Source organism: Schistocerca nitens, chromosome 12 (genome assembly GCF_023898315.1).
Source record: "Schistocerca nitens isolate TAMUIC-IGC-003100 chromosome 12, iqSchNite1.1, whole genome shotgun sequence".
Lineage (NCBI taxonomy): Eukaryota > Metazoa > Arthropoda > Insecta > Orthoptera > Acrididae > Schistocerca > Schistocerca nitens.
In genome coordinates, this window is record NC_064625.1 from 17,277,083 (window position 1) to 17,299,948 (window position 22,866).

General features: G+C 38.5%; 1 protein-coding gene across 1 annotated transcript in view; it reads left to right on the forward strand.

Moving 5' to 3' along the window:
* LOC126215324 (protein draper-like) overlaps positions 1-22,866 on the forward strand; it is a 131,347-nt gene that overhangs the window by 88,081 nt on the left and 20,400 nt on the right. Inside the window, exons 8-10 of the mRNA XM_049942006.1 lie at positions 3,296-3,406; positions 7,576-7,776; positions 12,842-13,042. Coding sequence (XP_049797963.1) covers positions 3,296-3,406; positions 7,576-7,776; positions 12,842-13,042 — 513 coding nt within the window. The remainder of the gene's footprint in view (positions 1-3,295; positions 3,407-7,575; positions 7,777-12,841; positions 13,043-22,866) is intronic.

Sequence of the window (22,866 nt, forward strand, 5' to 3'; positions counted from 1 at the left end):
CCCGGCCAACAATGCCGCACAATAATTTCATTTCACAATAAGAATTTCAGCATACAATGTTACCCATTTCACAGGATTTAAAGTTGACTATTATTGAGTACTACTGGAAATTAACTGATTTGTACTTCATCACCTGAAAGGTTACATATTGAAAGTATGCAATAGTTACTCTTGTGGGAATTGAACCAATGGTAGGTTGTTGAAAAAGTAGAAGCTGTAATCATGCAAAAATATGGTTGCCAGCCTAATCAGGCAAAAGTAATTTCAAGCAGATGAAAAGAAAATCAAGTAAATTAACTGCTGTATTAAATTTTGGCTCTAATTGAAATCTGTTTGGTACATCAGACATGAAATCAACAGCATGTATTAGCGAAATGATTCCCTGCTACCATCCTTATATCCTTGTTCTGTTTTATATCACTCTGCCATGTTATGGCCAGATATTTAAACAGTACAACTATGCCAAGCAGCACAACACCAATGCTGTATTTCAACGTTATGAGATTCACAGTGCAGCAGTTTGTGTGTTGATATGAAGCTGCCTGTAAGTGTGCTGGTCCAGTACTTGAACCTGGGACCCTTACCTTTACCAGGCAAGTGCTTTAGCGACTGAGCTACCCAAGCATGACTCATAGTATGTCCCCACAGCTTTACTTCCAGCAGTATCTTGTCTCTTACCTTCCAACCTTCACAGAAGATTTCCTGTGAAACTTGAGGAACTAGCATTCCAGCAAGAAAGTATATTGTAGAGTGTTGGGGAAAGTAAAGCTGTGAGGGCAAGTCACGAGTTGTGCTTGTGTAACTCAGGTATGGCATTTCCGTCTGAAAGGCAAAGGCTCCGAGTTCGAGTCTCAGTCCTTCACATAGTTTTAATCTTCCAGGAAGTTTAATATCAGTACACACTCTGCTGCAGAATCGAAAATTCGTTCTGGAAACTTAACCCAGGATGTGATTAACCGATGTCTCTGCAGTGTCCTGTCTTCAAGAGTGTCAGTCCCGCAAGCTTCACAGGAGAATTTCCGTGAAGTAGGGAGTGTACGAGAAGAGGCGCTGGTGGAAATAAAGCTATGAGGATGAGTTGTGAGTTGGTACCTCAGTTTGTAGGGCACTTGCCTGCAAAAGGCAAAGGTTCCGAGTTTGAGTCTCGATCCAGCAGACAGTTTTAGCCTGCCAGGTAGTTTCAAGTTTCATTACAAAATTGTTTTTTCTAGTCATCTGAATTAATGTGCATTTTCATTTTACATTTAGAGCAGCTGCTACACATCACACCAGATAGAGCTTCGTTTTGCTTACTACAAACACAGCCATTTGTATTGTAGTGTTAATGGCAGCCTACACATGGGACAACAATTTCTGTCTGTTGCTCATTTGTGACCAGTGGTTTGGGATGACACAGTAGCAGGTGCAGATGTGGAGGGGCTATGCTGTGCTTGATGTTCAGTAAGGCAGCCATCCATCTTGGCAGTCAGTCTTGGCCAAATGGAACCTCAATAATGAGTATGCCTGCCACCATGTTACTCTGCAGTCCAACATTTGGCCACTGTTATGTGCAAATGTCCCATAAATCGAGATAGTGCAGTATTTGACTATCTGGCCAAGTGGAGATCCACAATTAGGTGCCTTTCAAACCATAATCAGGTGCTGATAATGCTGTCTCACACAAGTATGCAGATTCTTCATGTCCTTCAGAGTGATCACTCAATATCCAATGCTGTTCACACCACTGAGTTACACCGCCAGGCGTAGCAACATACTAAAAAGGAACATCATTAACACAGTTCGATTGCCATTCTACTTGTCATAGAGACCTGTAATTCTAATAATTGACGTACCCACAGATGGGTAAGTTTATGAATTTACATCGACATCCAATCATCTCTTCTGCGTGTTTCAGTTCATTCATCACACACACACACTTAGTGCAATTCACTTGTTGAGCCAAACAAATTGTAAAAAAAAAAAAAAAAAAAAATGACTAGCTTAAGGAGCAATGTTTCTCATAACAAGTGGTGATGATTTAGTGTGATGTCACTAGTTGCTTGCATGTGGCAGGGAAATGTTAAACAGTATGAACACCTTTCATTGTTGGCAGCAGCACATGAGCAATGTCTTTAGTACGTACTGCAGTCTGGGTTTAGTACTCTTTCTACTGCCATTATAATGCATATAGCTTGTGATCACACACTTTTTCTAAACTTGTGTTCACACAGTGTTTTTTGTGTGAAAATTTTAATAACTTTCATAGAAATGTCGCCAAAGATGATCATAAGAGAGAGAAAATTACCTTCAAAATCAAAAGGAAATTCATTGAAAAATGAGAAGGTGGTGTGAGCACTGCATGTACAATCAGTCTACATCAACTATTTGCACCATCCTCAAGAACAAGGAGAAGATTAAAGAGACGGATGCTTCAGCGGGAGTGACAAGGGTATCTGCACACCAATACCACAACTGGACATCCACTGCATTGTGACATGTGGCCCTTTCAGATAAATCAAGTTTTATGCCCCATCAGACAGATGGCTGTTGGCATGTACAGCACGAAACATGTGAAAGCCAACACTTTGCAACGTCTGTCAGGAGGGTTATGATCAGGGAAATGTTTCTGTGGCCTACGGGATTCCCTCAGTCATCTTGTCATTCTGGAACATTCAATGGATCAACACAAGAAAGAATTCATCCCCAGGGGAAGTGTCCACCCCTACACGTAATTTGTTTTTCCTCGGCACAGTGGCATCTACCGACAGGACAGTGCAGTGTGTCACACAGCTTGCAGTATATGTGTGCAGTTCGAAGAGCACCAGGATGAGTTTACTGCTCTCCCTTGGCCACCAAACTCTCTGGATCTAAACCCAAATGAGAATCTGTGAGACCACCTCCATTGATCTGTTTGTGCCACAGATCCTCAGCCAAGCTGGCCTCAGCACTGGAGTCGGCATTGCTCCACGTAGCTGTCGGTACTTTCCAGAACGTCGTTGACACTCTTCCTGCCAGTCTTGCAGCTGTCTGTCCTATGAAAGGCTGTTAGTCAGGCCTTTGACAAGTGCTCATAGTAATGTGACTGGGGAGTGTATTTATAATGTGACTTCTCTTTTTTAAAAAGATATGACAATATTTTTTGAGTGCACTTTATACATTTTGGATGGCAAATGCGCGTTCAGTATGAGAAGTTACATAACAGATCTGTGAGCCTCTCCGCCTCCCCCCTCTCCCGTGCCCCATCCCCCTCCCACCTCCCTCTTCCTCAGGCTGCACAGTGTGTAATGTGCAATTGTTTTCTTCTTGTTCTTTTCAGTCTGCCCTGAAGGCTATTATGGTGATCATTGCATGGAACTGTGTGAATGCAAGAATGAGAACTTCACTTGTAACCCAGTCGACGGTTGTGTGTGCCGGCATGCGTTCACAGGTAAGCGTCCATCTGTTAACTTCTGATAAGTTCCTTCCTAACAATAGTCCATCTCATTTTGTGTATATATAGTTCCTGGATTTCATATATGTTTCTATCTTTTCTTTGTTCCCATTTGTCTTTTGAGTACTGCTCCTTATTTTTAATTTTTTCTCTGTTCATATCTGTCAAAACTTGGTACTTTTTTCTCAGAAGGTTTTCCATTATTTCTTATTTACAGATTTTATTTGGTTTCTGTGATTCATGTTGTTGAATATTGTTTTTTACCAAATTTGTGGAATAATCACTATGCCTGACATGTCCTCGCATCCAAAAAGGATCAACATCCAAGTTTGTGTCCAGTATAATGCATAGGCTTTGGTAAATTTTTCTTATTACTACCCATTTTCTATCTAGCTTTCGTCTATATTTCATTGATCATGTTTTACATGAAAATCCATTCAGTGCCCAAAGTTTGTACATCTATTGTTACATTTATTATCTGAGGCACAAAACACTCCTTTTGTTGTATTGATTCTTCCTCCTCCTGTTGATATTTCTTGTAAACTTCTAATAAGACATTCCAGCTTTCTTACTATCTCTGTTTTCCTTATTCATATTAGAACGTATTTAGCTGTATTTTTAAAAAATATGTAAACTAAAATTTTGTTGCTATGCTTTATAATTGTTCTTTTTAGATTTTCTGGCAGTATTGTTGTTAATCACCTGCAGTATCTGATCTATTTCTGTGATTTCAAGCTCTGAAGTCTAAATCCATCCTTATAATTTTTTTCTGACATGAATGTATCTTCCAAGTTTCACAAATTTATTATGCCAAGATCACATGGTTATCACAAACATTCATGTTAGCAGTTTTAGGATATTATTGCCATCTTCTGATGTGATGGTTAATCCACAAACAGTTTTGCCAAGATGAATCAATCCAAGATATATGCATACTGAGCACTCTGAAAATGGTTGAAAATATGTCCATGAAATGTTCGTCGTCACATGGTAAAAAAGAGGCTGAAATTAAAATATTGGCGCGGGTCCATTCTCACACATATGTGCGCTTTTTATACAGGACTTATGGAAGTGAGGGGCACAGGAAATTGGGACTGTCTACTTGCTGGAGTTGACAGTAAACAAATGGAAACACAAGGCCAATACTACATCTACATGTAAATCCATCCCCTCTTTCCTGATGAGGCAACAGTTTGTTGTGAAAGCTTGAATTTTGTGTGCGTGTATCGACCTGCCAGCGCTTTCGTTCGGTAAGTCACATCATCTTTGTTTTTAGATATATAAATCCATACTCTGTAATCTGGTGGTAGGTACCTATACCCTTACTAGTCATGTCCTGTCCTGTTCCACTCACAAATAGAGTGAGGGAAAAGCAACTGTCTCTGTGCCTCCATATGAGCCCTAATTCTTCTATTTTACCTTTTTGGTCCTTATGCACAATGTTTGTTGAATGCAACAGAATCATTCTGCAGTCAGCTTCAAATGCTGGAATGTCTCATTTCTTCCAGGGATTCCTATTTGAATTCCCAAAGCATGTCCGTAACATTTGCATGTTGTCAGAAACAAATCTAGGTACCTGCCTCTGAATTGCTCTGACGTCTTCATTTAATCTGACCTGGTATCTATCCCAAATACTTCAGCAGTACTCAAGAATAGGTCACACTAGCTTCCTATATGTGGTCGCCTCTACAGATGAACCACACTTTCCTAGAAATCTGCTAAAAATCGAAGTTGACCATTTATCTTCCTGCCACCATCCTTACAAGTTCATCCCATATCATATTGCTTTGCAAGATTATGCCCAGATATTTAAATGTCACGAGTGTGTCAAGCAGAACACTGTTAATGCTGTATCCAAACATTACAGATTTGTTTGTTCTACTCATCTGCATTAACTTACATTTTTCTACATTAACAGCCAGCTGCCATTCAGCACACCAACTAGAAATTTTGGCTAGGTCATCTCGTATCAACAGTCACTTACCTTGCTGTGCACCACATCAGAATCGCCTAACAACCACAGACTGCTGCCTCCCTGTCTGCCAGATCATTTATGTATATAGAAAATAGGAAAGGTCCTGTCACACTTCCCTGGTGCACTCCTGACAATGCCCTTCCTTCTGATTAACATGTGCTATCGAGGACAACATACTAGATTCTATAACTTAAAAAGTCTTCCAGCCATTTGCACATCTGTGAACCATCTCCATATGATCGTATCTTCTTTAACAGCCTGCAGTGGGGCACCATGTCATATGTTTTCTAGAACTCTAGAAATATGAAATCTGCCTATTGCCTTTCATCCATACCTTGCTGTATATGGTGTGAGAAAAGGGCAAGCTTAGTTTTGCACAAGTGAGGCTTTCTAAACCCATGCTGATTCATGGACATCAGCTTCTCAGTCTCTGTTCTGTTATCCTAAGTTCTCCACAGATAAGTAGCATGTCTACCTTCTCTCCATTGGTGTATGTCGTAGTCACACAAACGTTTTAACAGAAGATGGCTAACTGAATAAACAGTGTGCATTTGTCTTGTGTTTCCATTCATTTGTCAGCACCAGCAATTGTAAGAGTTAGGTTATCCTGCGCTCTTGCCCTGTGTGCTAGATCAGGAAGGATAAAGTCTGTTTTATGTTTCAGTTTTAGTAATACAATGCTGGCAATGGCAAGGAAAGCGTTTCTGAAGAAGAGAAATTTGTTAACATCGAGTATAGATTTAAGTGTCAGGAAGTCTTTTCTGAAAGTATTTGTATGGAGTGAAACATGGACGATAAATAGTTTGGACAAGAAGAGAATAGAAGCTTTCGAAATGTGGTGCTACAGAAGAATGCTGAAGATTAGATGGGTAGATCACATAACTAATGAGGAGGTACTGAATAGGATTGGGGAAACGAGGAGTTTGTGGCACAACTTGACCAGAAGAAGGGATCGGTTGGTAGGACATGTTCTGAGGCATCAAGGGATCACCAATTTAGTATTGGAGGGCAGCGTGGAGGGTAAAAATCGTAGGGGGAGACCAAGAGATGCATACACTAAGCAGATTCAGAAGGATGTAGGTTGCAGTAGGTACTGGGAGATGAAGAAGCTTGCACAGGATAGAGTAGCATGGAGAGCTGCATCAAACCAGTGTCAGGATTGAAGACCACAACAACAACAAATACAATGCTTCTGTGTGTGATTAGGACTCACTCTCAGAGCATTCCGTACAAACTTTATATGCATATAGACAGTTCCATCAGTCCCATGAATTAGAATCTCAACTATTTTTGCCTGTTATTGACATTGATGCTAGTAAGATATCAGATCCATGAATTCCAGGAGTTTCAAGAATGGTCTAATTTAAATTTGAAGTTGGGTAGTGAATGAGAAAATAAATATTTATTAGTCTGACATAATTACAAATTAACAACTTTTTTTCTTTACTTATATTGTGAAACTTTGCTTCTTGCCAAATTTTGTGACTCTAGAGCAAACTGTAGATTTGAACATGTCAGTTAGGGAGTATCAAAATATGAAACATAAATAGCCATAGCTTTTGATTGCATGGACTTAGATCTTGACATTCTTTTGCCACAAAGCGACTGAAGACCTCATATGTAACATAAATATCAACTTGATATAGCTACTCACTCCAGAAAAAAAGGATTTTTGCTAATCGGACAAACAGATGGGCAACAAAGTGATCCTATGAGGGTTCCATTTTTACAGACTGAGGTACAGAACCCTGAAAACATTCTGCTATTCATATTTTTGTGGCAAAGCAAACAAAGTTATGAGAAAGGGAATTATGCTGGTTAATGTCCCCCTGTTAGCTAAACATTGTTTGCTTCATTAATATTTTATTTTGCTTCTGGACAAAAGATTGTTTAGGATGTTCAGGATAAACAGGATGTCCTACAGAATGTGATCAAGTGAAATGTGTTCACACCAGCACTGGTACTTCACGAGCTCTGCACACTGTTGGATAGTGGTGGCCTGTTTCACAGACAACACCATCCTTTCCTCTTTCGTGTCAGAGCCACTAAAAAAGTGTATCGGTAGCATTATCTCGGTAACCCGATACACACATTCACATTTTCCAGAGAACGTGACAAACTGTTGCGATTATGATAAGTGTGACAACTGGACAGAACTGTATGGTAAATCAATTGCTGCTTTACCCATCAGGTCCCGACTGTGACATCCCACTGAGCCAGCAGCAGGAGCAGGAGACGGTCAGCTACAGGGGCATCGTGGCCGGCATCGTCACATTGCTCATTCTGGTCGCTGTCATAGTTGGGCTGCTCTTCTACTTCCAGCGGCATGTCCACAACCTGAAGACTGAGATTGCACAAGTGCAGTACAATGCAGACCCACAGAGAGTGCCAGGTGAGGGAGGCAGTACTTTGTGTACATGTGGGCCACAGTCTCAGTTTAGTTTAGCAAAATATAAGTCTGAAAACCTTCTGAGAATTTTTAACAACATTTTCCCTTGCATTTTTCTTCTGATAAATCATTCATGATCCTATGCACTTACATATGTCACTATTTATGAACAGAGGTTGCAGGGAGGCATACTAACCAATCCCTCTTTCCCAGCTGTAGGAACTAATAGCATTGCTTAACCAAATTAGTGGGGCAAAGGAGGCACAAGTTGCTACTGGACATGGAATCATCAGCATCTGTGATGAATTCAGACATTGTGGAAGCTACAAAGCTGAGCACACCACATTGCAAGTTGAGTGGAATAGGGGGGCACAATTTATACTTGCCAGGATCAGCACTTCCGGATTTTTGGGAAGGAGAGAGGAATTTATGGGCTTGTGTGGAAGTGTTACTTTCATGTAGGCAATGACTACAGCATGACGCTAGGACTGGATTTCCTGATTAAGAAGAATCACTCCAAAACCAAAGTTAAATGACACTTATTGGAGCTTAATGGGGTGTCGTTCAATTCGGGGGAAACAGCCAAACGGATGCTTTGGAGCTAGATGTAGACATTAAGCTGTGAGTGCATCCACCGGGCCAGAGTGAAACAAGGTATGGGGAAGCTACTCGTAGTAGACATCAGAACCAATTTCCTTGTCAATACCTTATGTGTAGTGCTGGCACAAGAGGAAAATTAGGAGGCTGACAAGGGGTTGTGTTTCATGTGCTGGAGTGTGATATGGAGACAGGAGCTCTATGGCACTCTGGTACTAATGGTTGTGGTAGATAGTTTTGGAATAGTAGATGTAATGTTATGTAAAGCAGTCACAGCATGCCATGTCAAACCACATGAGAGCTGGGTGTGCAGGCCCCTGTGTGGGCTGAGGTATGGTCTGTCTTGGCTCTTCTTGGAAACACCTGGTCATTTCACTCAGAATTGTGATGTGGCAATTTTTGGGTGCCAAAAATCTTTTCAGTTGGGCAGAACTGTGGCGCGGTGTCACCAGTGGTTACCCTCCTTTATTATTTTATGATGTGAATGTTATTAACATGCCAGTGGCTGTTAGCAAAAAAAGAGGCAGTCTAACGAGATGTCCTCGCAAGCCTATAAAATTGAATGGAAATGACAGAAGAGAGGGAAGAGAGCTCTCTGTATCTATTATGCAGTTGCATAATTGATAGTACTGGAAATTTACTGTGAAACAAAACCAGAATACCACACAGAAAGAATTCAAAGATTTAGTTGACAATGAAAGAACAAAAAATTACAATGATTGGCAGATGACATTTATTGATCTGTGCATCAAGGAGCACTTAGTGCTAAATTTGCTGGCATGGATAACCTGAAGAAATTGGTGGTACAAGTAGTAAAATTTCTGAAGCTGCAAACATTGTTCCTTTGTCAGTTGGAACAGTTTTCAATGGAAATGAGTGAAAACGGTGGAGAAGTTGTATATTACTGCAGAATACATTGGTTAAGTCAAGGGGATTGCCTGAAATAATTTTTTCATTTAAAACCTGCTATTATTGAATTTATAAAGGAAGAAGGAGAAAATTAGAACATCAAGAATGGATGGCAAACCTTTCAATTAAGTGGACGTGACTGCCCATAGTAAGACCGGCCACGTGAGACAACTTACTTCTGATGTGATGGGGGTGCGTTAAAAAGAAAATCACATTGTAGAAAGGACAAATTCTGACACATAGTCCATATTCCTCAGGTCACTGGTATTAGAGAATTTATGATGTTTGAAGAATCCATTTTGGCCTTGAAAGAATTGAAAGGATAGTTTTCTAAAAGTTTTGAGGATAATGTCAGTCTTAACATCTGTTTTTGAGCCAGTTTGCCATTTTAGTTGAAAATGCTCCTGTGCATGTGCAAATTCACTGGTTGATCTGCAGTGTAATTCCCATTTTAAAGACAAAACCTTATACGTTAAAAATTTCTATTACATCTACAGTGTTTCCATATCTCCATAATGATGTGCTTTTTTGTGAGAGGTATTTTTTGTGCATGTGTGCCTTTTTTCGATTATGGAACTAAGTAAGTCATGATTACATGGTGACCTGTGTGCAAAAATCTGTGAAATTGTTTGTGTCTGACTGTGTGCCAACATTTGCACCAGACAAAAATTAAATTATGTCTTCAGAATGCCAAAAACACTTACATAGTGCTGACAATTTGTATTGTTTGTGATATTTGTTGTTGAGAAATGTGAAATATAAAACGGAGTCATTTTCATGTAATGTGACATGTTTGCGGTTTCCCTCTCTTGCCCTCCTCCCTCTTGGACAGCATACTGTGATCGTGTTGGAAATGCACATCTAGGCTGAGCACTATGGTACTTGTGCCAGGGCATTGCTCGTGGGCCAAATTCTTGGCTGCCCCTGATCTAAAGAATTAGTGATGGCTAATTCAGAGGTTTTACGGGAAGAGAATTTGGACAGTTTTACTGCATTACATGGAAAATTAGCTAATTTAGAGTGGGTGGTTATAAAAAACATAGAAGTGTTACTGGTAGAATACAAATACTTGTTTACCTGCCTGATGCTTTATCTGTGACTCTAGTATCACAACACAAAATCTAAATTGACCTCCAACTGCTAATGAGGGAATTTAGCCAACAGTTATTGAAGAAAGCACTTCTCCATGGTGTACACCAGTAGTGATTGTACTAAACAAGAGGATTTTTGCAACAAAAGCCTATTCATATTTTGTGATTACAGGTACCTGAGTAAATGAACAATTACATGTTACATTACAAAAACAGAATATAACTAGAGACAATGTAGGTACTTTGCAATTATGGCTCTGTGTAGTGGATCCATCTGCTGGAAGATTGATCAAAACAGCATCTACCATTCCTCAGGCCACTACCAGTATTGACGTCTGCTTTTTGATTAACGAAAGCACCAGCCACATTTCAGCATTTGTTAAATGGAGTATTGTGAGGATAAAAACTGAAATTATGCTTTTTTTTATCTGGATGGCATTGCTGTGATTTGGAAAGAAGTACAGGAACATGTAGGATGGTTAAGGATAGTACAAAGAAGGAAAAAAAAAGGAATAGGAAAGGAAACTGTTGTGCCTAGCACATCTAATGCTGAGGTAGGAGAAACGCCACCCCCCAGGATTGTGAAGGCTGTAAAGAATTAGCCAACACCATCTGCAGTTCTGCCTTGGTCTAGCAAACTATTATAGTAAATTTGTTTCTAAGTGCACTGAGATTGTCCAGCCACTCAAACTTTTATTCAAGAAGGGAGGAAAATTCAATTGAGGAGCTTAATGGGAAGGAGCCTTTAAGCGTCTAGAAGGTATATCACAATGGTAACTTTCTTGGCCTTCCTGGACTACCAGAAACTATTTATTTTGTCTTGCAGTGAAAGTAATTACACACTGTGCTGTGCATTAAGTCAGGAGGTAGATGGGGTTGAACATCGTATGCCTTGTGTCAGTTGTACAAAGCAGACAAAAATTACTCCACCACAGAAAATGAGATGTTAATTCTTACTTATTGCATTAAATGTTTTTACTGCTGTTATATGGGATGAGTTTCACAGTTTTAACAGACCATGCAGTACTAAAGTGGCCAATAGGTATGGAGGATCTGTCCAGATGTTTGAGGAGGTCGACACTTAAGCTCAAATAATTTGTTATCTAGGTCATACACTGACCTGGTAAGGTCAGCAGAATGGTGAAAGGCACAAGCAGAAAATGTGAGCTCCCAAAAGCTTGTCATAATTGCAGATTGTTATGTAGTGATATGCAAGCACTGGCTAGCAGTGTTATTCTAGGGTGGTTAGTTTTGATATGATTCATAATTATAGATGGAGGCTGAGGAGTACCCAACTCTCTTTCATTAATATATTATTATTGGCTAATATACAGGGTGTACATAAATTCCAGGAACACCTTTGATTATTTATTGCACAAGAACTAAACATTATACAGATGTCATACATATTGCATTTTGAAAAGAAACTCTTTCAGTGTGTGAACCATGAGACATCAATATGGTTATCGAATTCTTGCCACACCTCTCCCAGCATGGCATCGTCAACAGTGGCAGTCGCTTCGTGTATTCTCTCCCGGAGCTCTGCAACATCACATGGTAGAGGTGGTACATACACCAGATCTTTAATGTATCTCCACAGAAAAAAGTCACACAGGGTGAGATCTGGTGATTGGGGAGGCCATTTGATGAATTTGCTCACTCCACACCTGAACTCACCATGTTTACGACTAGTGCTGACTATCAACAAATTACCAAACTGCACTGTGGTGGAATACCTGAAGAAAAAAAAAAAACTTTGAGGGTTTCTGTTCAAAATTACATATGTATGATATCTGTAAAATGTTTGGTTCTTGTGCATAAATAATAATTGAAAGTGTTCTAGAACTTTATGTACACCCTGTATTAAGCTGCTGTGTGGTGTTTGCCTCATGTGATAGACCTCAAAATTATTCAGTTTCACTTTCCATTTCCTCAAGCATATTTGAAGATAAAATCATACAATTTCAAAATTGATCATTCTAATAAAATACCACAACTAAAACAACTTCATTAACAGTATGCTAGGATAGTTCCTTGTTCTGTTACATGTGTCTGTCAGCAGTATTAAGATTTTTGCCTCATGACAGTAAATTGTTGCCAGCCATTTTTTGTCTCATATTTTTAAAAACTTGTGAATAAAACATGTTTGATATTATACTAAAGATATATTTTATAACTTTTCTTCTCAAACAGAAAATCATGAATCAGGCAAAGAATGGTGCTCACATACTATAGTAATAGAATGCATGCAATTTTTCACTTGTTTTGTGTGCTTGTCTCCCTGGATCTGATGTTCTGTGTGATTGCACTACATTATACCTGAACAAATTGAGCCTCCAACCATTTTTTTCTCTTTTATTAAATAATACAGCGAGTTGTACCATTGTTGGTTTGTGACCTTGTCTGTTCCCATGTTACAAGGCAAAGTGCAGTACCAGTGTCATACAAGTAAAATAGTCATTTATCCGCAGACAGACACAACATCGACAATCCGCTGTATTCATACCAGATGAGTCCATCCACAGTGAAAGATGGAACTGGATCTCTCCTGAACAATGTGCACCAGATTCACAATGACTTTGGCTACAAGTACAACACAACCAAGATCCAGCTGCAAAAACTGGGACGTGAGGGATGTACCGTTGACAATGAAGATTTGGGCAGCTGCACAGGTAACAACCTCTCTGTTTCTAGTGTCTTTCAATCTGATTCTGTCGTTTATTTTCTTCTTAGTAATTTTCTGCTGGGTCACTGTCATAGAATTTAGTATTGTGCTAAAAGACAGACATAATACTTAATGGGATCACATTGTGTAAGTCACAATACTTGGCAGCATCTTCAAATGAGCTGTTAGTACATACCCTTTTCATAATCACTTATTGACTGTCAGAGAAACAACTCTCAACCACTTTTTGAAGATATTTTGTTTTAAATAACTCGGCAATACACTGAAAGATATTATACTGTACATTTATATTCTTTTGGCAAAATTGTTTCATTTCTTTATCCATAATTTCTAATTGTTGGATCACAAACATGCATTGTTGCATTTACAGCAGTTTTAGTTTTTGTAACATATGTTTTTCTTTAATAGTAGTTTGTATACAGGATGAATCACCTAAAACTTGCACCACAAATATTGTGGAAGTGGAAAGTGCTATTGCTGTCAGATTGGTAGTCACAGACTTATTTTGTCAGTTCAAAGTATAACACTGTATATTGTCATGAACACACTGAAAGTAGAGTAAATAACAATATCAGTGGTGTTTGTTGAGGGACTATAGTGCAAGTCGTTTATGAGATATTGTATTTTGAAAAGTTCCCACGCTGACACTTGTACAAATCTGTGGTAGCACACAATAAAAAACAACATAAGTGCATACCCTAGTCACATGGATTGTGACCAGTAACAAGACAATTGACCCATCACAGGTTGTGTTCAAAATGATGACCAGCAGTGGCAATACATGCTTCCACTCTGATATCGAATGACTGCTCCACACACGCTAGCATTCAGCAGAGAGATCTGAACAGGCTGCAGTAATGTGTCATTGCATATCATTGGGTGTAGTTGATATTTTTTTGTAGACAGTATCTTTCAGCTTTCCCCACAGAAAAAAGTCAATATAAATCAAATTCTGGGGATGGCCCAGCTAAGATACAGGTCCTCTGTGTCCAATCCAACAATTTCATAACAATTTGTGAAGACATGCTGTAGCACTTAGTGTACTATTTGCTGGATACCTATCATGTTGGTACCACAGGTTCCTCCTAGTCTGCAGAGGAATGTCTTCTGGCATCTGTCAAAGATGGTCTGTTAGGAAGCTGCAATACTTCTTCATGTTCAGTGTTCCATCTATGAAAAACGGGCCTTTGAGCTGGTGGCTCACAATCTATTTATTTTATTTATTTAGTTTTGGTCCTGTGACATCTTGTACAAATATAGGACAGGTGTGTGTGTAGATGCTGTGACTTACCAAACGAGAAAGTGCTGGTAGATAGACACAATAAAAAACACACACAAATTTCAAACTTTCGCAACCAACGGTTGCTTCATCAGGAAAGAGGGAAGGAGAGGGAAAGACGAAAGGATGTGGGTTTTAAGGGAGAGAGTAAGGAGTCATTCCAATCCCAGGAGCAGAAAGACTTACCTAAGAGGGAAAAAAAGGGACAGGTATACACTCGCGCGCACATATACAGACACAAGCAGACATATGTAAAGGCAAAGAGTTAGGAAGGTTCAGTATCTTTAGAGTAGGAAAAAGGGAGCGACATGAACCTTGCCTCTTTATGTTGCAGATGATTCTGATAGCTTGTTTCTGGGTTTTGAAAAAAGATTGACTACAGGGTGCATTACCCCAAAATATTATTCCATATCAGACTGCTGACTGGAAATGTGCATGATATGCCTGTATTACTATTTCTCTATTACAGCTTGTGCTTAGTATCTGCAGCATGTAACAGATTGATGATAGCTTGGTTGTAAGAGCTTTAATGCGTGTATTCTACTTGAGATCACTCTGCAGATATATTCCTAGGAACTTAACATCATCAACTAATTTTATTGTTTATTTTCAATGTCTGTTCATTTTGTTGTTTATTGTGGGATATATGAAAGTTCATGGCCACTATTTTTTCTCTCTCTCTTTCCAAACAAGTGTGTTAGCTCCAGCAATGATGCATCTGTTGTTAATTGAAGCTCTTTTTGGTCTAACCCTGTAATCAAAATACTGGCATCATCTGCAAATAAAGTTTTCTGTTTGGCATTGAGGTCATCAATATACAAATGAAAGAGGATAGGACCTAATGTTGATCCTTGTGGCACACCATATTTGATGGTAGTTTTTTTCTGATGTGTATGTTGTTGTTCTTGAAATGTTTTCAGTTATTATGTCTTGTTTGAGAACAACTTTTTGTTGCCAGCTAGTAAGATATGGTCTCATCCATTCATTTGGAATACCTCTAATTCCCTTTCTTTGCAACTTATGTTGTGAGGATACCATGATCTAAAATGTCAAATGCTTTGGATAGGTCCAAGAATATTCCAGTAGCCATTTCCTTTTCATCTACAGCTTTTAGAATGGAGTGCAAATATTCATAGACTGCTGTGGTTGTGGATCTAGTTTGCCAGAAGCCATGCTAATGCAATGAGGTTTTGTTAACAAACTCTAACAACCTATTATAAAAGAGCTTCTCGAAGATCTTTGAGAAGCCACTAAGCTGTGCTACAGGTCTGTAATTGTTAACATTGTCTGTGGCTCCCTTTTTGTGCAAGGGGGTTACTTTCGCAATCTTTAGAACATTTGGAAAATGAGTGATTAACAATATGCTTCAGAGGTTCTACAACATGATATCCTGCTTGGTTTATAATAAAATCTGCAATCTCATCAAAACCACATGAAAGTATCTTTAATGAGCTCATTGCCAGTACGAGCTCACTCTGTGAGACCTGCTTGAGGAACATAGACCCCGTAGGAGGTTTACAGTTCTCAATGTAGCACATATTAGTATTCTGAAAGGTGCTTTGGATAAGATCATTTGCAGCTTTGCCAAAGTATTCATTGAAGATATTAGCTACAGAGGTAGCATCAGATACGTGTTTGTTTTCCAGCTTTATGTTAATATTTTTTGCCACTGGTTCTGGGTGTGTTTCAGATCTGATGATGTTCCATGTGGCCCGTGTTTTGTTTTTTTGATTTGTGGATATATTTATCATTTCCCCTTTTCTTTGCCTCTTTAATAACTTTGTGGTAGATCTTACTGTATTATTTGCTATAATTTTGCATTTCTAATGATATATTATTTTGTTTTTTATACGAATGTAGAAATCTTTTCCTTGCACAGCGGTTTTTTATGCCCTTAGTAATCCAACTTCTGTTTCTGATTGGTTTTAATTTACATTGCTTTAGTTGGAAGACTATGTCAAAATAGTACTTATATAATCCATGAAAGTTATCAAACATTCTATTTACACATGTTTCATCCCACACCACATGTTTACTTTCCGTGGAGGCTGATGTTCCAGCTGATGATACTAACAGGGATTGTCAACAGAACAATAGTGCATGTTTCGGTGGTTTACCTGGCCATGAGTGGTAAATATGGCTTCATCACTACACAAAGTACATACTACACCTGGAGTGTCCTGTCTTTAATGTCCATGTATGGAATTTAACATGCTTCTCATAATCGTTTCCATGTAGTTTTTGATGGAGGGAGATGTGATAGGGATGTAACCTATGTCAGTGGAGAATGTATAGGACACTTGTCTAACTCGTGCCACTTCCTCTTGCGATCCTGCTGGAACCAACATGCAGATCAACTGCAAACAGCAGCAAGAATATTAAGTTCCCCATCTTTTGTTGTAATTTGTTTCCTTCCATTACACTGTTTAGCTGTAACTCTACCAATTTTAGCAACTGTCTGAAGATGTTGATAAATAATTGCCGAGATGGTTGACAGCTATTGGGATATCTTGCCTCGTATACTGTACAAGAATGAACTGTGTTCTCCTGAAACTCTTTGTACATCATGAGTATGTCTGCTTTTTATGCATTAGTATATCCCATCATCCACACATGACCTACTACTTGGACTGCCACATATTTACTGATTAGCAAGTCTATATGCACTCAAGGAACAAACAAGCACACTGTAAGCAAACATAAGAACATTGTACCTAGCAACTATGCAGGTTGAATGTTACAGACAAATGTTGGTGTGGAAACTTCGTACAATATGATATCTCGTAAATGACTTGTACTAGATTCCTGCAAAAAACCTCACTGATATTCTGATTTATACCACTTTCAGTTTGTTAATGGGTTCAAATGGCTCCGAGCACTATGGGACTTAACATCTATGGTCATCAGTCCCCTAGAACTTTTAAACCTAACTAACCTAAGGACATCACGAGGCAGAGAAAATCCCTGACCCCGCTGGGAATCGAACCCAGGAACTCGGGCGCGGGAAGCAATAATGCTACCGCACGACCACGAGCTGTGGACTCAGTTTGTTAATGCCAATAGACATTGTTCCATTTAAAAAACTTTATGTCTGCACAAAAAATACACTTTCTAAGTATTATTATGATCTGTTTCTTGGCTAACAGTATGAGCTTCTGACTAACAATCAATTTTGTGAAAATGACACCAGTGCCCATTTCTACAATATTTGCCATGAAAGTTTTAGATGATTCATTTGCAGAATCTCTTCTACTTCTTTACAGTAATTTAATTTTTATATCCAATTTACTATCTTGTTATTAGGCTTATTATTTCCACCTATATCCATTCTGTAGGACTGGAAATACACAGTTAGAACATCAGGTTCCAACTTGTGTTTCAGAGGAAGATTCAATAGTTTGCTTTTCAAATACCTTTCCTAAACCAAAAAGCGTGAAAAAACATCAGCAACTGAAAATAAATCATTATGTTTATAAGCTTTTTAATCATTTTTGTTTGGTGTAATTGTTCTTAGGAAATATATGATACTTAATTTCTAATTTTTGTTGTTGTTTGCAGTGGTTAATACAACTTGTGATCAGACAGCATACGTTTGTTTTTCACTGAAAACATTTCAACACACATTCTCAGAATCTCTCAACACACTGCTAATTGTAATATAACTCTGCACTAAAATGACATTTGAAATAAGCACTCACTCATATAAAGAACCTTCTGTGTACCCAACAACACAGTAGGTTATGGCTGTGAAATTCAGTGGCACGCTCGGCTGCTACATCAGCATTGCATCTTGCCATCATCAAAGTGCTGTAATAGGTGTTGCTAGTTCATCTTACTATCCACGCATCCTACCCATTTGTATTATTGATGCTGGTTGAGTCTTCCATTTATTACATGCCGATACCAGTTCATCTTTTAACCCTCCATTGCTTGTGCAGGTGACACTTATCATCCACATGATTTTCCCATCTGTATTTTGTCTGAGCTGGATTGAGTTTGTTTCCTTAACTCCGTCTGTAAGCTTCAGCCATCATTGGCTTTCAGTTACGTGGGTTTGCACTGTTTATCAAACATTTGGAGGGCACTTGTCATCTGCGCGAGTGCAATTGCTAGAATCTGAAACAAAGTGTACATTACTTCACTGGTTTCCTACATTCAGTCCAACTTTCAATTGCATTATTTTAGGTATATCAAAAGTAATTACAGTTAATTTGTCTTTTATATAGAATACTTACCTGTGAGAGATAATATTCTCTAAACCTCTACTTTGTGGAATAAACCTCTAAGATGAAAGAAAACTAGGACAGAGTTTAGCAGTGATCTTAATGTTTGGTTGGAATAGTTCCATGAGCTGAGTGATGAAGTTCCTAACACTGAAGAGAATGAGAATTATGTGCATGAAATTGGTCATGTTTCAGGAAGGGAACAAGAAGTATCAGAAAATCATGAATATCACAGAAAATAGTAAATCAAGAGTACAAATTTCTTTTAGGAAAAGTTGAAATGGCTAAATGGAGGAAAATTAAATATCCTACCAATGTTAGAACAAGATCTTATAATTATATTACACATTCATCAGGATCCATAAATGAAGCTCACATACGAGGGTGCTCCCATAAGTACCCAGCCTGACTGAGAGATGGCAGTCATTGTTGAAAAATACCTCGGGATTAGAAAGCATAGAATCTATGAAGCATATGTTATAAGTTTGAAGATGCCACATTGTATAGTATTTATTTGGCAGCCATCAATAGTGAACGTTGTGAGTGAACTTGTGAAAATGGAGAAAATTGGTCATCGTTATCTGACACAGTATTTCTTTTGAAAGGCTTCAGTGCAACCAATATTACAGCTGAGTCTGTTCCTTCATGACAACAGTAAAATATTGGGTAGCTGAGTTTAAACGCAGCCATATGAGCTGCCAAGGCGAGCATCGCAGTGGTCGACCAAATGAGGTGACTCCAGAAATGGTGAAGAAAATCCACAAAGCAGTACTGGATGATTGTCGACTGAAAATGCGCGAGCTTGTAGGCATTCCAAAAAGTGTGGTACATTGGATATTATCTGAAAATTTGGACATGAGAAAACTGTGTGCAAGGTTTATGCAACGTTTGCTCACACTCAAGCAAAAACAGTGTCGTGAAGATGTTTCAGTTAAGTGTTTAGTGAAGTTTCACAGCAATAAATCAGATTTTTTGCACATTTTCATTACCATGGATGAAACATGGGTCCACCACTGCACTCCTAGACAAAAGAAGAATCAAAACAATGGATACAAATTGGAGAACAGACTCCAAAGAAAGCGAAGACCATTTCATCTGCAGGCAAGGTCATGGCATTGATTTTTTTCGGATGCACATTGGATAATTTTCCATTAACTTCATTGAAAAAGAAAAAACTATCAATGGCGAGTATTATGCAAACTTTTTGCAATATTTGGGCCAAGAAGAAAGTGTTGTTTCTTCAGGACAATGCACCAGCTCACAAGTCTATAATTAAAATGGCCAAGATTAATTCATTAAACTTTCAATTGCTATCTCATGCTCCCTACTCGCCAGATTTAGCCCCTCGGATTATTTTCTGTTCCCAAACTTGAAAAAATGACTCGGTGGTCAAAGATTTTCAACAAATGAAGACATGGTGTCAGCAGTTAATGGTTATTTTGAGGAGTAAGACAGTTCTTATTACAATAAGGATATGAAAGTGTATAGAACTGAAAGGAGATTATGTTGAAAAATAAATAAATTTTTTGTTTTTCTTTAATGGGACCACCTTTGTAACAAATAAATAGATATTACAAAGTTACTTTTGGCTGAAAATATAATACCCATTATTGCCACATGTATTAATATTTACATCAATGAAGTTGATGGTAACTTTTATAGGGAAAGGAATGCTAAAGAAAAAGATGTTTAGAGATCAGAGCTATCATTGGTTTGTAACATCTGTTTGGATCTCTGAGATGCTCTAGAAAGAAGTTCTTAGAGTTGTGGGATAAAGCAAAATGCAATGGACCTGAACCAAGTTACTTATACATGAGTGAAAACTGATTCAAGTTGCACTTGAGATGTCTGGTGTTTGACAGTATCCTTGATAGAGATGTTCACAGAGGTAATGAGAAGTTGGCTTCTATCAGAGTGGTACTGAAGCTACTGAAGAAAAATTGCAAAAAATGAGAATCGTCTAGTGCATACTTTACTGTATTTGTGTATTATGTTTGGATTTAAATAAAATACTCATAAAATCATTCATACATTATGCACACTGTTTATGTTGTGGATGAATCTGTCATCCATGTGAGTGACCATGTCATGGATTATCATGCGAGTAATGGAGGATTAATGTTTCTATCACTACTTCATTTTTTGCTTCTTCATGTTCTGCTGTTACTATGGCATCCCCCTCTCCTTCCATCCTTTTCTCACTTCCTTCTTCCTGCTTCCATGTGTTGCATTTGCACTGTGTACTCCCATTCAACTGGAGCCATCATATTTGAACTTCATGTGGCTGCTAGAAATTGGAAGTTGCAATTGAATATCTCTTTCTACCTGCAGGTCTATAACTTTAACTTTCCTTTTCATTTCCAGTGTTCCCCTTCTCCTTGTAAAACACTTCATGCAAGCCCCCAGAAGTTAATAATTCAGCAGTCTCTTGATCTGTACTCCAGTTCTTTCTGTTTTTGTAATTGTAAAGTGTGAAATATTTCCATCCCTTACCGTATCTTTTGGCTGGTGGTCCACTATCACTGTGAACATAAATTCCAAAATAAGATCACTTGGTGCATCAGGCATGCAATTGTTCATGGTTTTGATGTATTACACAATTAAAAGCACTGTTAACTGGACAGTGACTACTTCATAAGTTTTCATTCATACACAGCAAACACAATAATGGCGCCAGATATGACTTCTTGACAATCCTTTGAAACACACTCCACTACTCTAATCTTTATGTTCAGTCACAGTATTCATTAGCACCATACAATATTACGTTGTTCAGCAGTATGTATGATATATGCCGTACTGACCTAAAACATTGCCCTGTTGGCTGTTGACTCCTGCCCTTTGGTGGCAATCAACAAACTTCACGTTCTTGGTTGAATACAGATAACTGGTAATTTGAATAAAACAAATTAAATACATTAGTGCAAGGCTGTCTAGAGTGGTGTATTTGTTAAGGAATTTAAAAAACCATGTACCTGCGGCCTACGTAATATTGGCCTACTTTGCTTTTTTTCGAAGCATTATATCTTATCGGCTTTTAATATGGGGAAATAGCTCGCACCTTCAGGACATTTTGGTTCTTCAGAAGAAAGTAATTCAAATTGTCACAAACAGTGATAAACTGGCCCACTGCAAAGCACTATTTATCAACTTAAAAATATTAACTGTTATAAACTTGTATATTTACACTGCCCTACTGCATATAAAGAGCAACTTATCAGAATACCAGCGTAGAAGAGATGTACACTCTCATGGAACCAGAAATAGTAGCCATCTTGACATACCTTACTACAGATTATCCAAGTCACTGAACAGCTACGAAGTGGTGGGCATGAAGATGTTTAACAAACTGCCACTAGAACGGGTAGAAGCTCCATTTAATTTATTTAAAGACAAATTATTCAGTTGGTTAGCTGCAAATGCTTGCTACTCACTTCAGGAATTTTATGACTGTAAAATATCATAGTGGTACTGGTTTGGAGAGTACAGCATAATTTCTTTAACTGAGTAATTTATGATGCAATGTTTTCATATTATTTGATTTTAAAAATTGTATTTTATGGAAAACCAATAGTGACATATTGACCTTCATGTATATATGCTATGTAACTTGACTTTGTCAGTTGCTGTAATAGCTAAACGACAATAAAATTTCATTCATTCAATAGAAAATCCAAGATGGAATAATGACTGCTTTACAGCCTGTGCCATCTGGATCCTTCCTACCAACTCAAGCTTTTCTGAATTGCACAGGTGGGAACTCTCCCTGCAATATATCCTACGTTCCCATAACTGTCCTGCCCTCAACCTTCGTTAGTCACAGTCCTTCACCCACTTATCCCATTCCAGCACTATTCAATCTTTTATTCCACCAATTCAGCCACAGTTGTTTTACTTCTCTTCTTGCACTTAGCTGCCCTACTCTCTCCCCGCCATGTCCCAGTAAGCTCCCACAAGCCGCACTTTACTATCTCTCCATCTTCCCATCCCACCCCAGGCCCCAAACTGCTTCTCCCATTGTGTGCTGTTGCAGTCTGGCCTCGGCATCCAGAGACAGTGGTTTGTGTGTGTGCTACCCTTTTCATAACTGTTAATAAACGAAAGCTGTTAATACTCATTTCTGTCTTCTAGAGGATAGAAACTGTCATTTCTGCTGAAACTTCCTGTTCAGCACAAGCTTTTGCCTAGCCAGTACATAATACAGGTGCTTCAGTTTTTCTCCTTGCCAGCTATGATGTATGTAAATTAGCTGTCAAAGTTAACTGGTAAATTGTTAAAACCAATCATTACCTTATAAGATATAATACA